At 52.3% G+C, this 20,242-nt stretch overlaps 1 protein-coding gene and 2 non-coding genes across 5 annotated transcripts in view; 1 reads left to right on the top strand and 2 right to left on the bottom strand.

Moving 5' to 3' along the window:
• The window catches only part of DPP9 (dipeptidyl peptidase 9), a 30,391-nt gene extending 27,656 nt beyond the window's left edge, over nt 1-2,735 (bottom strand). For 2 of the 3 annotated variants that reach the window (XM_075903054.2, XM_075903056.2), the window contains exons 1-2: nt 2,551-2,735; nt 591-680 (exon numbers count right to left, since the gene is read on the bottom strand). In XM_075903054.2, the coding sequence (XP_075759169.2) occupies nt 591-646 (56 nt within the window). In that variant the 5' untranslated portion in view covers nt 647-680; nt 2,551-2,735. Of the gene's footprint in view, nt 1-590; nt 681-1,730; nt 1,824-2,550 lie in introns of all 3 variants that reach the window. The other variant, XM_075903055.2, reaches the window with a different exon arrangement.
• Nucleotides 2,736-3,123: 388 nt separating this feature from the next.
• On the top strand, nt 3,124-3,195 carry TRNAG-UCC (transfer RNA glycine (anticodon UCC)). Its single transcript has one exon. It is a non-coding gene; the product is annotated as a tRNA-Gly (tRNA).
• Nucleotides 3,196-3,417: 222 nt separating this feature from the next.
• Nucleotides 3,418-3,490, bottom strand: TRNAV-CAC (transfer RNA valine (anticodon CAC)). Its single transcript has one exon. It is a non-coding gene; the product is annotated as a tRNA-Val (tRNA).
• Nucleotides 3,491-20,242: the final 16,752 nt, after the last annotated feature.

Below are 20,242 nucleotides of genomic sequence, written 5' to 3'. Positions count from 1 at the left end.
CGCAGTGCTGCTGGCCCTCATCCTGGGGCTGAGCAGCTTTCCACCTGTGGCAAGCCACAGGCTGCTCCCAGGTACTGGTTAACCAGTTACATCCCTACTCTAGTCCCTGCTGTACAGACATGGTCCAAAATGATGACAGTAGAAGCAGAACAGGCCACCTTTAATCTTGCATTCAGAATTTTGCAACCACAACACAGAAAACTCTGAAGATGTCCAGATGTTCTTTTACCATCATGCCTAGTCCACTACATCTGACAAGGTTACATGGCTGCAGGTTTTGGGAAGGGCAGGGAAATGTAATAGATTTAGGCTGAAGAGGACAGCAATGGTCGGAAGCAAAAAGGATTTAGGATTTTAAAAAATGCAGACAGAAAGGCATTTAAAAGCCTGGAATCTAAATTCAGTAGCAAAGAGCTAGTTTTCTTCCAGTGTTTCAGGCTCTATGGATACAGCTGGATTTAGGACTTCATGGGCAGAATTAACAGGTGTTGGTTTATCACAACCATCACTCATTCATAATGTTGATTGTGGCCCTCTGATTACTCAGCCCCAAAGGCCGTATGTGCCAAGATAGAGACTAGGAAAGTTACCTTCTCCAACTTCCTGCAGTCTCGTTTTCCAGACGAACCCTCTTTATCTTCTGCATTAACTGCTCAGCAAACCTTGGGCAGGACAGAAAACTAGAGGAGGAGAGAGAAAAAACAGACCTCATGTAACCACAGTTTCCCCAGCCATGGGCATTAAGAGTCCTCCATCAATCATATTGCCAGCACAGCCTGGGACCTATTGAGCAGCCCAGTTCCATCCCCAATTAACATATGGGAACATTCATATCAAGGTATTTTTAAGAGGTGGATTTCCTAGTTCCTCAGCACTGAAGCTCAGTGAACCATGCAGGTAATCGGTAGCTTTTTCTTCTGCCAAATTTCCAGTTAAATTCTTCTGAGGGATCTCAATCTTTAATGCCCAGATTTCTGAGATGACAGAACGGCCAGGGTCACTGGCCTTTACAAGATGTTCTTGTTCCTTAAGACCATAAGGTGGAATGTGTCCTTGATGCCTAACTCCTCTTACACTCAAAATCCTCAAAGTGCAGTGGGACCTCCCTCATTTCCCATGCCCTCAGAGAGCTTTGGATTGTGGACACACCCCACATCTGGAGCATTAATAGCCTTCATTAACAGACCCCTGAGCCCATCCAAACAACCACCATTTATCCACCCAACAGTACATCAGGGGAGAGTAGGTACCAAGGCTATTTCATTTGCCCCCTCTATCAGGGAGAGCTGCAGGCAGTAATGTTCCCTCAGTTCTCGAAAACTCAAAAGTGGGGCTAGGCAGAAACATCCAGTAATTTTGTGACAATTTTAGATGTGCACATGAACCGCCCCATGATTGGCGTTGGGTAATGACCTAAGGGATACCCCTTTACAATTTCTTAGGGCAGTGATGCTCAGACCTCCATGCTTCAAAAGCCAAATTAGGGATCAACATTACCCAAAAAAGTCACAGTAGCGTGAATTCATTGTTTCATTTCTAACAGCATTATTGAAGAGGAAATGCTTAGGTCATATAGCTATAGAATTTTCACAGCAAATAAATTAAAAACTTGATACCGTAACTGATTAATAACACAGTAAAAGCATCCTGATTGGTTAATAATTAAACCATACAATGTTTTGCTGCAAAAAGCTGCAGGAGAGGCATTTAAAGAGCCACTTGCTACTTACAAGCCGCAGTCTGAACATCACTGCCTTAGAGGGCCAAATTCTATGCAGAAGAAACACAGCTGTGCCCATGGAGATGACCCAAACTAATGGCACCTAAGGAATCAGAAACCTGACTGAGAGGCGGAGGACATGGACAATTCTAGTCCTGTCAGCAAGATCCTCAACTACCGCTGTGCTTACAAGCCCCACAAGGATGCAGTCACCTCCGGGCCCAACAGCCTTAAATGTTAACCTGCCGTGAGCTGGAAGCTCCCAGACCCGTCTCCCCCAAACAGGCAAATCAGTAAGAATTGGTGCAGAGAGAGAAGCGGTTTGGCAGCCGCCACCGGCCTGAGCGCAGAGGGGGAGCAGCCCTGCCCGAGCGCCTGTCACGGGCAAGGCCCAGGAGGCGGCTGTTGGCCTGTGTCAGAGGGAGCCGGCTGCCTCCCAGGCGATGCCAAGCCCCAGCGTGTGTCGCCGTAACCTCCGCCCCGGCTGCCAGCAGCGTGAGCCGACTCCGGCCCCTCCCTGGCGCCCCCACCCCACCCGCAGCCCAGGGGAGCTGACTCCCCCTCCCTGCAGAATGGGGGGGGGCAGCGACATGTCCCCCCTCCCCCACCGCAAGGCGACTGGGTCGCGGCTCCCCATCACCCCGGGGACATTCGGGGAGGGGGAGCCGCCGCCCCCCCCGGGCGGTGGGGACCCAGGCTCGCGCCAGAGATGCTCCCCCTCCCCCCCCCGCGCGCCATGGGTCCCTGCGGGAGGGGACGTGACCCCGCCCCTCACAGGGGTGTTGCCCCCCCCGCTGCCTCAGGCTGGGGAAGGGGCTCCCCCCACTCACCCCGGGGCTCGGCGTCCTCCCCCGGCCGGGGCGGCTCCTCAGCGGGGAGGGGGGGCAGCGGCTGCTTCCATGTCCCGGACACTCAGACAGCAGCCCCGGAAACGGGGAGGGGGAAAGGGGGGGCAGCCTGCTCGCGCGCGACCTTTAACCCGGAGGCGGAAGTGCCCGGTCTGGGCGAGAGGACCAGCCCGACCGCGGCAGGGGCATCAGGGAGAAGAGCTGAGGAGGAACCACTCTCGAGGATAGGGGGGCGTGGGAGGAACTACTGCACGGTCGGGAAGGGGTAGTCGCTATCCCAGAAGGGAAGGAACCATTCGACAGGGAAAGGGAGGGTCCATGAAGGGAATTAACCCTAATGAGAGGAGGGTGAGCCACGGAGAAAGAGAGGGTTCTGTCCTCTTCCTGGAGCTTGGGTGATCTCTCTACCAGCCCTCCCTCTCTCCAACACTGACACTGGTTTACATCTCAGAATACCTTTCGTAGGAAGTACCCCCTTCTAATTGTCGAGAAATGGTACAGTCCCACCTCCCTGGAACTCTCCTATAGGGATCTGAGAATTTTGTACACACAAGCGCGTTGGTGGTATAGTGGTTAGCATAGCTGCCTTCCAAGCAGTTGACCCGGGTTCGATTCCCGGCCAACGCAGCTGTCTGGCTAATTTTTAAAATTCCTTTTAATTGTATTATTTGTTTTAGTAAATTGTTTTAAATCATCTACCCTTAGTCGAATAAGAATGAATAATGCTTAACACTAGGGGCAGCCGGTAGGAATCTCTCTCTGCAGAGTCATGGCATTTAATTTTAAATGAAAATCAACTTTTTTATAGATTAATAAAATGTGATGAATATTAAATTCAAAAAGCCATGTTGTTCCCGCCCGGGATCGAACCGGGGACCTTTCGCGTGTGAGGCGAACGTGATAACCGCTACACTACGGAAACCTATCTCAGTAAGAGTTTACATAAATATATTTCTATAACAAGTTGTATCAAATGGGGTTTTTTTTGTTTTTTTTTACTAATAAGATTTAATACAAATATTAGAATTTACAGGTTGTTTTGATATTTATTTTGCTCAGAGCAAACACAGAAGAACAAGCCAGCATCACTTTAGGAATGTGATGTGCAATGTAAGCCCTAATTATTTTTAATTTAGTAATTAATGGTTGGTTTGTTATTAATTAACACCACATTAGTATTAATGTTTTTACCGTAAGTTTAAGTTCACAAAATGAAAACAGGATGTAATATCAATGCTAAATAGTATAGATTTGTGATTGATTCCAAAATATGTTCATTATGAATTGTATAAAATACAAAAACTGTGAATCTGTTAATATAGTATGTAAAAAATTCACAAATCACTTTGGAAATAACTAAAAGTAATACAATATCTCAACACTGCAATGAAATTTCATGGCTCCTAAATATTAAGTTTATAAATTCATTACTGATTATTAAAATAAATTTTAATTATCAGTAACAATTAAACTACACTCTTAGCTTGGTTGTTAGTCAGTGTTAGTAAAACACTTTGAACATATTATAAAGTGAAGTCCAAGTGCTAAGTATTATTGGAACCAATGTTGCAAAGTACTTAAGCATGTACTTAAGCATAAGCATGTGCTTATCTCATATTGGTTTGCTGAAAAAGAAACCCTAATCCAGCAAACACTAATGTTTGTGTTTTAATTTCAAGAGTGTGAATTTACTAAAATAATGAATTTAATTATGTCCATATATATATATATATATATATATATATATATATAAAATTGCAGGATCAGGGCCAAGGGATGAATTTCAGTGTATTTTCTGTTCATTCTTATTCTACTCCATGGGTGCTTCTATGTTCAGTGGCAGTTATGAGCTTCAATACTTTTAAGGATCTGGGCCTGAGGGCCTTCCAGTCATGTATTAATTCATGTATCGGATTCATGTCACTTGTTTGCCAACCCTAAGCACTGAAAATGTATGAGATAGGCTCTCAAAATCATGAGATTAAAAAGAGAAAGTAAAAAACTTGGGGGCGGGTGTTATTTTCTTCTTATTTCAGAACCTTTAGGGAGTTCTTGCTTCACGTTTCCAGATTTCCTTTGCAATCAGGAAAGCTAGAAACTTATATTTTTTTCAAATGAAAACGAAGAGTCTTCCGGACCTGGGGGTGCTTTAAAAATAAGCACCACCAAATACTGCAAAGACTCATGATAAAATTGCAATGGTGGGCAACACAGCACGTGCTTAACACTAGGCACTTGGGTAAGTGTTTGGCTGAATCAGGGCCATCGTAATTACATCTCAATTAATTAGTAGTATCATCTATTAAAGGTTAGTAACAAATACAAAGTGCAATATATCCTTGTGCAGTGTGGATTCCATCCCCATTGACATCAATGGAAACCAACGTGTTGCAGGATCCATCCCATGGTATTGGCAGATCGTACGTTTACACAGGAGTTTTCAATACCCAATACTGCTCAGTTGCAGAAGAGTTAAAATGCCGGTTATCTGCAGATCCATGCACAGATCAAAGGCAGCCTATCTCCCTCTTGGCCTTTTGTGACTAACCCTAAAGGGAGGAGGCTGACCTGCGGAGGAAGAGAGGCGTCTGTCCCCCTCCTGGAGGCCAGTGACAGAGGACAATGATTTGGTGTGCTTCCATATTTGTGGTGTCCCACCCATGGGTGGCGGATATAAGAGGAAGGGGAAGGTAATGCCTTCCCAAACAGCCTGCCTGGCTCTGCCCACACTCTGCCCCCAGACTCCCCCTTCAGTGTGGCTCCCGCAGCCTCCTAGCTCTGTCAAGGCTGGGGCTGTGCTGCTAGTTCTCCTGGAGCCAGGGAGCCTGGGGCCGCATGCCGCCCTCCTTCCCTCGCTCCCAGGGCCGGGAAGGTTGGGATCGCACACCCTCCCTGTGCTCCCAGGGCCGGGGAAGACTGGGTCTGCATATTCTTCTCTTGGGGCCAGGGAGGGCTAGGGCCACATGCCTCCCACCAGTGGGTGGCCTGTCCCTACAGTGTGGGGGAGATTTGACTCCGGGGGGGGCCTCAGGCCACAGGACGGGGCTGGCGGCTTGCCTCCTCAGCCCTAGTCACCCACTGGGACTCCCGATTTTCAGAATGGCTGAGAATAAAGAAGCTCCAACGGAAGCAACCGGGAGCTGCGTCGTGCTGGGCTCCTCTGAAAATGAGGGTAAGTGGTCACTTTGTAAATTTGGCCGGAGTAGGCATCTTCCATGCATATCCTCCACTCCGCTATCGGCCCCAGCTCCTTGCCTTAGGCCTGGGAGTCGCACACTGAGCCAGTCAGGAGAGAGTGAACATCCCGAGAAGAGGTGACCATCATGTTATTCCAGCAGCTGGATTAATTTGCCTGACAGCCCGAGGGAGGTGCGGGTCTCAGCTTTGCATTGCCTTTGATTGACTTGCATTCTGTATAGCTCCTGGGTGCTACCCCAGCCGTCTGTCTCCAAGCCGTGGCTAGTGTGGTTGCAGCTGCCACCAGGTGTCAGCAGAAGAGCAGAAATAAGGCCAGGCCTCCTGCCTCCCCTTGCACAGCAGGGACCCTGTTGCCCAGGAACGAGTGTTCCAAGCAAGGGACAGCAGCAGCAACAAGAGAGCTGGGCGTGGACTTCCGAGCAAGACTTGCAGAGGGGTGAATAGGGGAGGTGGTGCCCCAGATCTGAGACTCAGCAGGCATGAGCATCAAAGTGAGGGCTGAGCCAAGTCCTTTGCCTGCTCCAAGACTCTTAGGCAGAAGTCCCTGCCTGCAGGCAAGAACTGCTGTGATACACCAGGTGTGTGTGTTTGGGGGGGGGGGGGGGAATCTGCTCTCTGTGGCCACCACACAGCACCACAAGGGGGATCCTCAGCACAAGCAGTAGTTCTCAAAGCGCTTTTGTCACTGTCACTATCCCCATTCTACAGATGGGAAGACTGAGGCTGAGAGAGGTCACCCAACAGGTTATTCGTACACCCAGGGTTGCACGTGTAACGTTGCCAGCTCTCTTGTCATATTCATTTACCATGTCTCACGATAATTGATGTTTCTATTAAAGCCCCAGCTGCTGGAATCATGTAACTATATGAGACTCTCAACTTCCATATATAAACAAAACGATGTTCCTAGCCCTCATGGCTGCAAAGAAAAGTGTGAATAATAAAAACTGAACTTTGCTCTTCTATAGTGCCTTCTATCAGTAGATCTCAAATTGCAGCATCAAGCAGCTTGGCATCATTATCCACGTTTTACAGATAGGGAAACTGAGGCAGAGAAGGGCAATCACTTACCCAAGGTCACCCTGTTAAGCCAAGAAAAGAACCATGGCTCTGCATCCCAGACTAGTGTGCTAGCTACTTGACAACAAAATCACCACCCTTGCAGAAACTAAAGGCTCAGAAATCTGAAGAGAAATTAAAGGACTCCAACTGTTTAGGTTATTTTAATTTTTAAATCTCATGATTTATTTTCAAGTCAATCCTCATGCTTCTAGTCGGGCGGGGAAGGGGATCCATGTTTAAAGGAGTTAGCAGTACTGAGCGTCGAACATGTGCTAAGGGGAGGTGTTTTCCCAAGCTCCGCCCACAGCCCAACTCTGCCCACTCAACTGGCCAAAACAAGAGGTCATTCATTCTTCATAACGAGGGCCCCACCAAATTCACGGCTGTTCACGGTGGCCCCTTGGTGGACCGGTAACATTTGATGTGCATGTTTGCATATTCATTATTACATAATGAATATGCAAATATGCACATAAAATGCTACCGGTCCGCCAAAAGTTTGTGAATGGGTTTGCCAGTCTGCGATATAAAAAAGATTGGGAACCACTGATTTAGACAATGGCATCAAGAGAACGCTATGGGTACGTCTACACAGAAACGTTGTTTCGAAATAACTTAGTCTGCATCTACACAGCAGGCCGTTATTTCGAAATAATGTTGAAATACTGTCAAGCTGGAGGACTTCTTACTCCGACGCCTGTAACCCTCATTGTACGAGGAGTAAGGGAAGTCGGCGGAAGAGAGCTCGATTTCGAAATAAGTGCTGTGTAGACAAGCCCGATTTCAAAATAAGCTATTTTGAAATAAGATGCACAGTTGACGTAGCTCAATTTGCCCAGCTTATTTTGAGGCAGGTGGATGATACCAAGCTGGGCGAGGCTGTGGATGATACCAAGTTGGGAGAGGTCCCTTATAATATATGGAGATATCCCTAACTCAGAGAGCTGGAAGGGACCTTGAGAAGTCATCGCGTCCAGTCCCCTGCCCTCCCAGCAGGACCAAGTACCATTCCTGAGAGATTTGCCCCAGATCCCTAAATGGCCACCTCAAAGATTAAGTTCATAACCATCAGTTCAGCAGACCAGTGCTCAAACCACTGAGCTAGCCCTTCCAATATATTAGTTTTAATTATTAAGCTATTAATAATAATTTAAGCTTGGATTCTGGTGCACCAGGGGAAGCCCCATCCCAGGAAAAGTAATAGCTCACTGAATTGCTGAGATCCAGCCCACTCCGACCTCCATCAATGCTGATAGTTCAAAGGACCAGCCGCAGTGCGGGGTGTAAGTAGGCACAACCCCATCACGGTCAGTTTGATCTCTTCTGGACTCTCAATCCATCGCAAGAACTATCCCTGCTGCTGGAAGTCAGCGAGTGCACAAAACAGCGCACTGCATGTGCAGCATACACCCGCACCCCTAAGTGATGCGGGGCACACACACAGTCGGCAGGCGGACACAGTTATGGCAAGACAAGGAACCCAGCTCTTGTTGTAAGACTGGGGGAGGAAGGGGGTCTGTGTCTCTGCAGGGAAGTGCAGCTCTTCCTGCAGAGCAGTCGGGAGATCTGAACACCTTCCAGCAGTAATCTCAACGTGAACCCAGCTCCAGGGACAGCTATTCAGGGAGGTCTGGGTGAGATGGGAGCTCAGGCAGTCTCTGTGCTTTCTGCGCCTCAAGGACATGTTCCGATGTGCGCAGGAAGCCAGTGCCAGCACGGTTTTAGAAAAGAAAACCATATGCTGGAAAGTGACTCATCAGAGAGACTCACATGTCCATGTGTCTATCAAGGCTTTTCTGTCTCACCTGGCACCATGGTACCTGGGCTCATACAGTCACCTCAGTCCCCCTGATCCAGGGACACACTTACACTTGCATGACTCCAAACATGCAGGCAGTCCCCTAGGAGTTGAGGGGGGGTTAGTCATGTGCTGAATATGCCTTATGTTCCTGGCTGGGTCTGAGGCCAAATGACTAGCTCTGCCCAGGGCCAAACCAGAGCCTGTGCCGCCATCAGGGCTGCCCTCCCAAACATTGTCCTGAACAACTTTTCTGAAGAAAGCTCCGTTCTCTAAGGACCTGGCAATAAATACGACTTTGTCCTGGAGCTCAGTCACCCGGCGTGGTCCCTGAGCCGGTGACACACCCAGCCTTACCAGCTCTCATGAGTTCACGGTGAGTCTCACCACATATTTGGAGGTTTTCTTGCCGCCTCCGCTCCTGGAGCCCTGGGGTTACATAAGGATCTTGGCTTCCCTGTTAAAAAAAAAAAAAGTTACGTTTCTCGCCCTGGTGGCTGCTGAGAAAAGCTGCAAATGGCAGGCAAGCGTATCCCAAGGGAAATCCAAAGAGCCCAATGGAGCTCTCCTGCAGGATGTAGGTTCCCCAGGGCTCTTCCCATCCTAGCATCAGAAGAACACAGACACGCTCACACTCATTCCCAGAGCACATCTGAGAGGACCGGTTATCAGCACTCACGAGCTGAGAGGACCAGTTATCAGCACTCTCAAGCTGATCCCCCTCAGGGGTGTCAACAGCCTCCGCAGGCTCTTGAGCATGATGTATGGGGGGGGGAGGAGCAATGCACTCCCAAAAGGGGCGGAGCCTTAAGCAGAAAGGGTGGAGCCTGAGCAGTCAGCTCTCAGTCCCTCACTGTGGCTCCTCCCCCACTCCCCCAGATCGCGTAGTGTTCCAGGAGCGATTTAAAGAGCCCTGGGCTTCCGCCATTGCCACAGTAGCAGCAACGGCCGGGAGTCCTGGGCCACTTTGGATCACTGGGCCCCCAGGCTGTTCCCTCCTCCCCCCATCGGCAGGCCTGCTCTGGACTCAGTAGGCTGGGTTTAAACAGCACTTTAAGCTGCCAGCCCAAGTTCAGCACCTCCCTATCCCCCCTTCCACCCCACAACCGCTCTGCCAGTGACCGCTTCATGAGCAAACCCCACAGGATTTCTGGGTGCTACAGGGACCTTTAGCTTAGGTGCAAGGAACGTTGTTGCAGAGCGAATGGGGAAGCCAACAAACAACACCCCCAAAGGGGGCTGAGAGAGAGAGACGCCGTCAGCTTAACTGGGAAAGGAATTTACTTCCAGAGAGTAACCATGCCAGGGGAAAGCCAAACAAAAACCAGAACACCTGAGCATGGGTAGGGTGTTTTGTAAGGAAGCCACAATGGTTTGGGAAAGAGGGGACACTGGACTGGTTTATGGGTAAACCAATGGTTCAAGAGACTATTTCAAAGTTGTTTTGTTTAGGCTAGACAGTAGAGACTGATCATTGCTGGCTATGGGCAGTGTTCCTTCCAGGGAGCTCATAAAGCAATTAGGCTGTTGTAGTATTTTACATACCAACCGAGGATAAATTACAAGCATTGGCCTGATAATTACTGATCTGGGGGTAGGCAGGCATGGACTCATTACCATCAGGAACAGAGATTTCCCATCAGGCAGTGCTTTCCTGCTTTCTGTGTCCCAGAGTTCAGTGCGGTTCTTGGAACCTCCGTTAATGGAAATTCCGCCCTGTCCCGTCTTTGATGCAGATGAAGCTAGGGGGTGTTTCCTTAACCCTATCACCCGTGTCCGGAGGGTTTACATGTGTCTTCCCCTGCCTTTGCATTGCTTTGACTTTGGTTCAGGTAGAGGCTGAGGGAGGTGTATGTGGGGGGGAGGGTCTTTCATGAATCAGACAAGCTTTGGATACTAAACCCTGGTTCCCCAAGAACACAGAGCTGATAGATTACAGCGTTCCCTACATCTGGGAGGGACGGGGGTTGGCGGATAGCTGCAGTGTGCTCTCAATCTTCAATTCAAGTCATGGGATCTTGTCTGCATTGGCATCGTTGTTAAAATGCCCCAGCATTCCACTGCTCTGCCTGCATAGCCTCCCCCTCCCCTCCCTCCCGGGCAAACAGCAGTCAGAGCGACAGTGCGGGCCAGCGATGGGCAACCTAGGCTAGTGAGTGGGTGGCAGGAACAGCCCTCCTCCCTCTCAATGAGCTGCTAGGCCATCGTAACCAAGATACTCTCCCGGGGGAGAGTAGTTTTGCCCACTGCGCATGCAGGGGTGGCCGATTGCACCGCAGCGGCACTTTGATTGGCTGCGGAGGCGGAGCCCGGCCCTCACAGTCCATGTTGTGAGCAATCAGCACGCACCTCCCTTCACATGCCCTTGCTTAACGTGCGTGTCACTTTACCAAATCCGGTAGGAAAACCTGCGTGAACAGCAGGGGTGTAGCGAGGAGGGGACGGGGGGAGGCGCAAATTTTGCCCCCGGGTGCCACGCTGGGGGGCACCAATTTAGACCCCCTCTGCTGCCCTTGTCGTCTCTTGGCTTGGCTGCTCCTCCTCTGCCCTCCGCCGCTGGCTGGAGCCTCTTCTCCAACCCCACCCTCCTCCACCTCCACCACAGGTTAGTGCGTGTGGGGACCTGACCCCAAACTGGAGGGGGAGGAGGAAGACACGGTATAAGCTCTCCCTCTCCTCCCAAGGGTGGGGCTCAGCCGTGCGCCGGGTTCGGGGCCCCACCATCTGACAGCAGCGGCAGGGAGGGGGCACAAATTTTGCTTTTGCCCCCGGGCGCATAACACCTTCGCTACGCCTCTGGTGGACAGAAAGCAGCGGAATCTGATCCGCACACAGAACCCCCATGGGTGTCAGGTGTCTCTGGCGTAGCCCATCTAGGCTACCTCTACATTTCCAGGATATTTCGAAATAATAACTCCCCAAATAACTATTTCAAAATAAGCTTCTTCGTCTTCACAAGCAGGAGTTACTATTTCGAAATAACGGGCTTGGCAGTGTGGAGGCTCCGCTTGTTATTTCGAAGTAAATCCCCAGTGTAGACATGTCCCTTGGGGTGAAAAACCAGAGACCGGTCTACATGAGTGTTCCCCCCATTGCCCGCCCCAGCACAGCCGCAACAGCACTAGACCACAGGTGGAGAATTGTGACCTGACCGCCAAAGCCCTATTAACACCACGAATAAATGAACACTTTGGAGGAGGGACACGGCGGAGTCTGTGCTGCGCTTCACGCAGCCCGGATAACAGCAGGGTGCAAGTGGACCCCGGCAGCAGTCGTAAGACCAGAATCAGGCCCTCCCTCCCCCCGCAAAACCCCAGAGTAGCACAAGATGACCACAAAGACCAACACCACATTGTTGCCACATTCCATAAAGAGGCTTCGCTCTGGTCAGTTTCACAACTTAGGCGGTAAAGAGTAAGATAGAGAGGGTGGTGCTGCCCAGTGGTTAGGGCATTGGCGTGGCAATCAGGGGACCTAGAATCTATTCCAGCTGTCTGTGACCATGGGCAGGTGGTTCCCCCTCCGCCTTTGGCCTGTTTATATTGCAAGCCTCTCAATGTTGCATAAACAACAGTAAAAGAGCAGGCAGGGGCTAAGTGTGAGGGGTAATGACCCCGTGTATTGCTCCAGTCACTGCAGGGACTGAATTACCCCCTTCTAAATTGGCTTTTTGAAATGAGGGGTGTCATGCTCTGCTTTGTTTAGGTGACAAACCCTAATGGGTCCAAAATCGCTGCCCTCCCCAACACTCCTAACATGATTTGTGACAAGAGAGTGGAGAGACATTCAGGGGAGCTCAGAGCCCCATCAAGCAGAGATGTTGACAGCCGGGGCTGAAAGACAAAGCTGTCTTCACAATACCCCCCATTAGCCATTCATTCGGCCTGCCCCTGGAACAGAGAGCACATCCCTTGTGCAGGGAGATAAAGCAAGAAAAGATTCAACAGCCCTGATTCCAATTAGGTCAGGCTGGCTTTTGAGTGGCAGGGGCTGCCCAGAAGCAGATGCGCAACCACAGAGGGGCAGGCAAAGGGAAGAAGACCCGGCAAGCGGCAAGGGGCAGGAGGTTCGTGGGGGAGATACTGAAATAAAAAAAACCATTCTAACAGGAAGAAAAGGGGTTTCATGGACTGCGCAAAACAGGCTAGTGAGAAATACACCCTGTGCCTTGATAAGCCAACCCCACGCCTCCCCATGCGTAGCCAAGGACTAACTGAGTCAATAGAATCTAATTGAACAATCTAATTCACTCTTTTTTATTTATTTTTTTAATTTTCCCCCTTCTCCCCCCGCCTTCCCTTATTTATTCTTGCATCTAGACTTTTAATGTGCCATTCATCTGAAGAAGTGACCTTCTGAGGTCTCTTCCAGCTCTATGGTTCTATGATTCTATGATTCTAAGTGGGTTGTGCCCACGAAAGTTCATGATGGCATCTACATGTTTTGTTAGCCTTTACGGTGCTGCTAGACCATAGATTCGCAAACTGGAGGGCGCACCCTCCTGGGGTGGCATTAAGAAATTCCAGGGGGGTACAAGGCAACCCAGCTCCCCCCCCAGTCAATCCCCTGCCCAAGAAAGAGCCCCGTCCCTGCAGCTCAGGCTGGCTGGGGTGGAGGAGAGGATGGAGCAGCCTGGGCAGACTTCAAAATGGCCAACTTAAAAGGGCAATGCCTGCTCCGCTCTTAAAAGGGCAATTTTTTTTTTTTTTTTTTGCTCAACAAGTTTCTCAAAAATCAAAAAGGGGCCATGATGCCGAAAAGTTTGGGAACCACTGTGCTAGGCTATTCATTGTTTTTTAAGTTTTTCCAGTTACAGAATAACTTGGCTTCCCCTCTGGACCTTTTGAGTCTCTACAGATGGCCACACAGTGCAGCCTTGACTGGCAGATGGTTGTGGTATGGAGAAAAGCACCAAAGTACATGTCTCCCATGAATCAAGCAGACAGGTCCTCAGAGGTGTTTTGAAAACAGGGAGAGCGAGGTGCCTTTGAGGATCTGGACCATAGATAGATCTTGTTCTGGTCCCGCTGTACAGGGATGTCTTCCACCTCATCTGACATTGGAGAGAATCAGCAATCCAGTGAAAATACAGGCCCATACACAGGAATTTGGGGGGGGGGTTGCTTTTTTGTAAATGTGGACCACAAGGGTGTGAATGCACCTCCATGGTCCCCCAAGTAAGCGGGGGAATCAGCCACAGCCTTCCACCGGCTGGCTCAGCATGAGGAACAGAGGCTCAGGCAGCACACTGCTCCTGCCTTCCCCTGGCCTGACGGAGCATGCTTACTTAGGGGACTATGGCGGAGGGGGTTCGCACCCCTTCCCCCCCATGTATGGGCCTGAAATAGCCTCATGAATCCAGCTTTTGGGCCTTGGAAATTTGGTTCCAGCCTTGGACACGGTTCCCAAATAATGAGTGTTATTAGTGGTTCCATGCCTTTGTGGCTGTTTATCCGGTGGTAGAGAATGGGGCCGTTTCTGTGGTAATATCAAGGCAGTCAGAGATATTTACAAGAACCTGATCCGTGAAGGCTGCCTGGCCTGGGGGAGCTGCTATCGTGATCTGAAATCTGCAAACTAAACAAGTGCAGGTAGGTGAGTCCACTTCCTAGTGGGGAGTTTGAAGAGCCATGCACTCACTCCCGTGTGACCTCTATTAATACATCTCCCAGGAGATGCCTCTCATGCCCCAGATTGGAACAGCAGAGGTAAAAGTTGCATTACTAGCTGAGCCAAGGGAAGGTGCGCATGGAGGGAGGGGGCTTCTCACCCCAGGAAGGCTCGATCCTGGTGTCTAACATGTGCAAGGATCTCATAGCTAGACGTTCAGGGTAGGTAATGGAAGTACGAGTCAATATACCTAGGCGGAGTCAGGACATACAGACTAAACATAAGAAAGCCATTGGGATTTGGTGGATCCTGCATCACTCAAATTCTTGAGACTAGACTAAAAGCTGCGCTAGATTAAGTTCAACCAGAAGCTAAATTTGGAGCATGAGTTACTGGATGCAACTGTGTCATAGAGTCATAGAACCGTAGAGCTGGAAGAGACCTTAGAAGGCCATCAAGTCCAGCCCCCTGCCCAAGGCAGGACCAATCCCAATTAAATCAACCGGGCCAGGGCTTTGTCAAGCTGAGACTTAAACACCTCTAGGGATGGAGACTCCACTACTTCCCTAGGGAACCCATTCCAGTGCTTCACCACCCTCCTAGGGAAATAGTTTTTCCTAATATCCAACCTGGACCTCTCCCACCACAACTTGAGACCATTGCTCCTTGTTCTGCCATCTGTCACTACTGAGAACAGCCTTTCTCCAGCCTTTTTGGAACCTCCCTTCAGGAAGTTGAAGGCTGCTACCAAATCCCCCTTCACTCTTCTCTTCTGCAGACTAAATAGACCCAACTCCCTCAGCCTCTCCTCGTAGGTCACATGCTCCAGCCCCCTAATGTTGCTGGTTTTCACGGCTTTATCTCCAGCCAGGCAATATTTGGAGATTTTCTTGGAGCCCTGGTGTCACATGAATTCACCAAAAATCTCATTTTTGCTTTTCAAGCACGTTTCTATCCCTTGGGGTTGTGGAGACAAATGTGAACCCCAAAGGTTGCAAAACTGGACATCAAATAAAAATGACCCCATATATGTATTTTTTAAAAACCCTCCTGAGTTTACGCCAATTTCATGATTTTGGGGGGGGGCTGGCTGCAGCCTGTTGAAATGCCAGTGACTGGCAAGTCTGGCTAGACAGCCTGCATCAGGCACGCCCAGTGGGTCCAAGGCCCTTCATGTAAATAGGACGTGCGTTGAACAAGGCTGATTTATTCCCTGCGTGTTTGTTTCCTGATGTTTTAGTTTATTTCTCTTTCTTTTATCAGCTGCAGCTGAGACAGGAAGGGGGCGGGAGGAGGGTTTTGTTCCTCGCTCGGCAGATAAGGGAGGCTGTTTGTGCAGCCATGGTGACGGAATCCAGGGCGCTTTCTGGCTGCCGAGCCGTTTTGCTCCCCACCCCTGACTCCCAAGTGCTGGTGAAATTGGGGCAGAGAGAGATGAGCCTTTGTCTCTCAAGTGCTTCAGCTATTGCTACTAATTAAGCGGAGAGCTCTAGTGCATCCCCCGCCCCCAACCTCCCCATCTTAAGGAGAGTCTAGTTGGGTCTAAAGCGGATCCAGAGACAGCGTTGTCTTATGGTGGCAGCAGTGCCTGGAGACTCGCTGCCCTCCTTCCTTGCAAGCAGGGCTAAGGCGGCTCCCAGCCTGTTGTGCCTCACTGCCTCTGTACCATGCTGCTCCCGGAAGCATCCGGCATGTCCCTATAGCCCCTGAGGGGAAGGGATAACTCAGTGGTTTGAGCATTGGCCTGCTAATCCCAGGGTTGTGAGTTTAATCCTAGAGGGTATGTCTACACTACCCTCCTAATTCGAACTAGGAGGGTAATGTAGGCATACCGCACTTGCAAATGAAGCCCGGGATTTGAATTTCCCGGGCTTCATTTGCATGAAGCCGGCCGGTGCCATTTTTAAATGCCGGCAGTTCGAACCCCGTGCCGCGCGGCTACACGCGGCACGGAGTAGCTAGTTTGGATTAGGCTTCCTAATCCGAACTAGCTGTACTCCTCGTGGAACGAGGTGTACCGGTAGTTCGGAACAGGAAGCCTAGTTCAAACTACCTAGTTCGAGCCCCGTGTAGCCGCGCTGTACGGAGTTCGAACCAGCGGTGTTTTAAAAATGGCGGCTCCCCGCTTATGCAAATGAAGCCCGGGAAATTCAAATCCCGGGCTTCATTTGCAAGTGCGGTATGCCTACATTACCCTCCTAGTTCGAACTAGCGGGGTAGTGTAGACATACCCTCACTTTATTTTCATTGATTTCCTATTACTTACTTATATTATAGGAGGAGGGTGAAGAGAAATATAATAAAAACAGTGGGGGGAGATGAGAGAGGCTGGGTCCCAAGGAAAGGGCCCCTAAAATGAAGGGGTACCCAGGGCCCTAGTAACTCTAAATCTGCCACTGGCTCCAGGAAATTGTTCTGCAGCTGGATTTCGGGAGAGTTTTGCTGAAGACGGTTGGTGCCACTGATCTATAGGCCGGGAGGAAAAGGCTGGAAGAGATTCTGGATGAGGCCTGTGTTCAGTCCGGACACGGGGAGACAGGCCAGCAGCTGACAGAAGCCGCCTGAGGCCTGGAGGGCTGGATTTCAGAACGTGCCAGGCACCCACCATGTCAGGTGATTTCATCTGGAGCCCCTCTCAGAATCCGGCCTATGATGTCTGGACAACCTGAAAGGGAGAATTAGTGGCCACTTAGGAAAAGGGCCTTTGCTCCCAGAGCCCTCGGGGGGAATCCTGCCCTAGGCCAGTGTGGCAGCACGTTGGGTACCCCCCAATCCTGCACCCCCGTCCACCGCACGATGAGACTCCGCCAGCCAGTAGAATCGAGGGGGGTTATTGCTTCTCCAGGATACAGCACAGCACAGACGTGATGTGGTAACAGGAGTCAGGGCCAGGCTGCCTCAAACCCCTTAGGGTGGGGGTCCACGGGCCCCTGAACCCTCGGTACTCAGCTTAGTCTCTTCCTTTCATTTGTTCCAGCCAACACTGCCCAGCTCCCAGGCCCTGCCCCCAGCCACGTGCCCGTCTCCCTTCCTGTGTCTCTCCCCCTGGGAAGAGCCTCGTCATCTGCTCAGGCTGGGACTAGGTGTCTGGGCCAATCCACAGGTGGGTGAGTCCGTGGGAATCACCTCACAGCGCAGGGGAACCCCGGGTTACAGGGCAGACAGCCCCCACTACCTCACACCAAGGCAATGGAAAAACTCTTATGGAGCCAGGCCCCTTGCAGACCCCTCCCCCAATAAAGGCTGATGAAGAGAGGCTCTTTGGGCCAAATCCCCGATGGGTTTAAATCCGAGGTCAGTGAATCTGGCCTGACTTACACCTAGGCCGATAATCTCATAGAGCGTCACTGTCCAGCAGTGCTGAGCTGGCGAAAAGGGAATTGAAAACCACGGGCCAAGCTCATCCCTGCTGCTGAATTTGGGGCTGAATTTGGCCCTGCACAATCCAGACTCTGGGCATCCTCGGGGAGGCTGCAAAACCTTCTGCTTTGGAAGAACCTTGCTGCCATCAGAATGACACCACAGTGACGCTCTCCCCCACCCCGCCGCCACTAGCCAGTGAGTCCCCCGCACTGCCCCCCAGCCAGTGAGTCCCCCGCACTGCCCCCCAGCCAGTGAGTCCCCCGCACTGCCCCCCCAGCCAGTGAGTCCCCCGCACTGCCCCCTAGCCAATGAGTCCCCCGCACTGCCCCCCAGCCAGTGAGTCCCCAGCACTGCCCCCCAGCCAGTGAGTCCCCCACACTGCCCCCTAGCCAGTGAGTCCCCCGCACTGTCCCTGCTAGCCAGTGAGTCCCCCGCACTGTTCCCTCTAGCCAGTGAGTCCCCCGCTCTGCCCCTGCTAGCCAGAGTCCCCCGCACTGTCCCTGCTAGCCAGTGAGTCCCCCACACTGTTCCCTCTAGCCAGTGAGTCCCCCACACTGCCCCTGCTAGCCAGTGAGTCCCCCACACTGTTCCCTCTAGCCAGTGAGTCCCCCACACTGCCCCTGCTAGCCAGTGAGTCCCCCGCACTGCCCCTGCTAGCCAGTGAGTCCCCCACACTGTTCCCTCTAGCCAGTGAGTCCCCCACACTGCCCCTGCTAGCCAGTGAGTCCCCCACACTGTTCCCTCTAGCCAGTGAGTCCCCCACACTGCCCCTGCTAGCCAGTGAGTCCCCCACACTGTTCCCTCTAGCCAGTGAGTCCCCCACACTGCCCCTGCTAGCCAGTGAGTCCCCCGCACTGCCCCTGCTAGCCAGTGAGTCCTCCGCACTGCCCCTGCTAGCCAGTGAGTCCCCCGCACTGTTCCCTCTAGCCAGTGAGTCCCCCGCACTGCCCCTGCTATCCAGTGAGTCCCCCGCACTGCCCCTGCTAGCCAGTGAGTCCCCTGCACTGCTCCCCCACTAGCGAGTCCCCTGCATTGCCTCTGCTAGACAGTGAGTGCCCCACACTGCCCCTGTTAGCCACTGAGTCCTCCGTACTGCCCCCCACTAGCCAGTGAGTTCCCCGCACTACCCCATTAGCCAGTGAGCCCCCACACTGCCCGTGCTAACCACTAAGTCCCCTGCAGTGCCACCCTGCTAGCCAGTGGATCCCCCACACTGCCCCCATGCTGCCCCTCCCTCTCCCCCGACTCCCCAGCCAACAAGGATGAATCCAAGTCAAGGGAACGAATAAAACCTCGCCATGGAAATGAGGCTCTCCCCTGCCCCCCAAGCAGGGATCTGATCCTCCCCCCCAGCAGCGGGAGACGTGCCAGAGATTACGCAGAGCTCCCCAGGGCTTGGCTATTGGTCGGCATTTCCTTTGGAAGGCCCCGGGGTTCTCTGTGGTGATGATAAAACCCCTACCAGCGCTAGCTACATCGAAGCGGAAAGTAGAAGTGTGGGGGGAGGGTGCTGCAGCTCTCCTGGGTTTTATGCAGGGCTGCTGGCCCCGCACCCAGCTCCCTAGCTACTGGCTCAGCACAGGAAAGCTGCCTATGCCCCGCTCCTGGCCCTACAGCCACACTCAGATCCTCCACCCCTCACTGTATCCGGGGCTCGGGGCTCAGCTGCCGGTCCCATGGCTGAACCCTTGCCCCACAATCAGGGCCCACCCCTCTACAGGTGATGGGTTGCCAGGTGTCCGGTATTCTACTGGACAGTCCGGTTTTTGCACCCTCTGTCCGGTAGAAAAATTCAGAAAATACCAGACACGTGCAATGTGCACTGTGCAAATTCTGGTATTTTCTGAATTCCCGGCTGGGCGCCGGACGGAAGCCTGGCGGGGGCAGGGGAGCGACTGGGAGAACCCAGGCAGGAGTAAGGGGCAGGCCAATCGCGGCCCCGCCTCCCAGCTGGGAGCCTCTGGTTGGTGCAGAAGCCAGGCAGGGGGAGTGGCTCTCAGCCCCGCCCCCGCCCCCGCCCCCGCCCGGCTTCTACTAGCAACTAGAGGGAGTGCCTGCCGGGGGCGCGGCCTGTTGGACTCTGGCTGCAGCCAGTGGCTGCACCCCCCCCCCCCCCGCCAGCTCTGCTTCCCGCCCCCCCTTGCTCCCGGCCAGCCCTGTGGCCCTCAACTCCCCCCGTCAGCCCCGCCTCCCACCCCCCTTCCTCCCGGCCATCCCCGCGGCCCCCCCCCACCAGCCCTGCCTCCCACCCCCTTCCTCCCATCCAGCCTCCCCCGACCCCCAATCTCCCCAGCTCTGCCTCCCACTCCCCTTCCTCCCGGTCAGCCCCACTACCCCCCCCCAGCCCTACCTCCCACCCCCCTTCCTCCTGGCTGGCCCCATCCCCCTCCCGGCCGGTTCCTCCTGGCTTTTGGCCCTGCACATGGGGTCCCAGCTCCTGACCACACGCCTGCCCCTTACTCCTGCCTGGGTTCTCCTCGACCGAGCCCTGCTCCCAGGCCCAGCAGGGGAAGGTGGACAGGACGCTTCCAGCACCCCCACTACTCAAAATCTTCCCGCGCCACCAGCTAGATATAATCACGGGTGCGTGTTTCTCTCTTTGGCCTTTCACTTCTCGCTCCCTCTGCCTTGATGCCCTTGGCC

The sequence above is a fragment of the Pelodiscus sinensis genome, chromosome 32, assembly GCF_052426305.1.
Source record: "Pelodiscus sinensis isolate ZL-2025 chromosome 32, ASM5242630v1, whole genome shotgun sequence".
Taxonomy (NCBI): domain Eukaryota; kingdom Metazoa; phylum Chordata; order Testudines; family Trionychidae; genus Pelodiscus; species Pelodiscus sinensis.
Note: the sequence above shows the minus strand (reverse complement) of the source record. Positions and strands in the feature narration are given on the sequence as shown.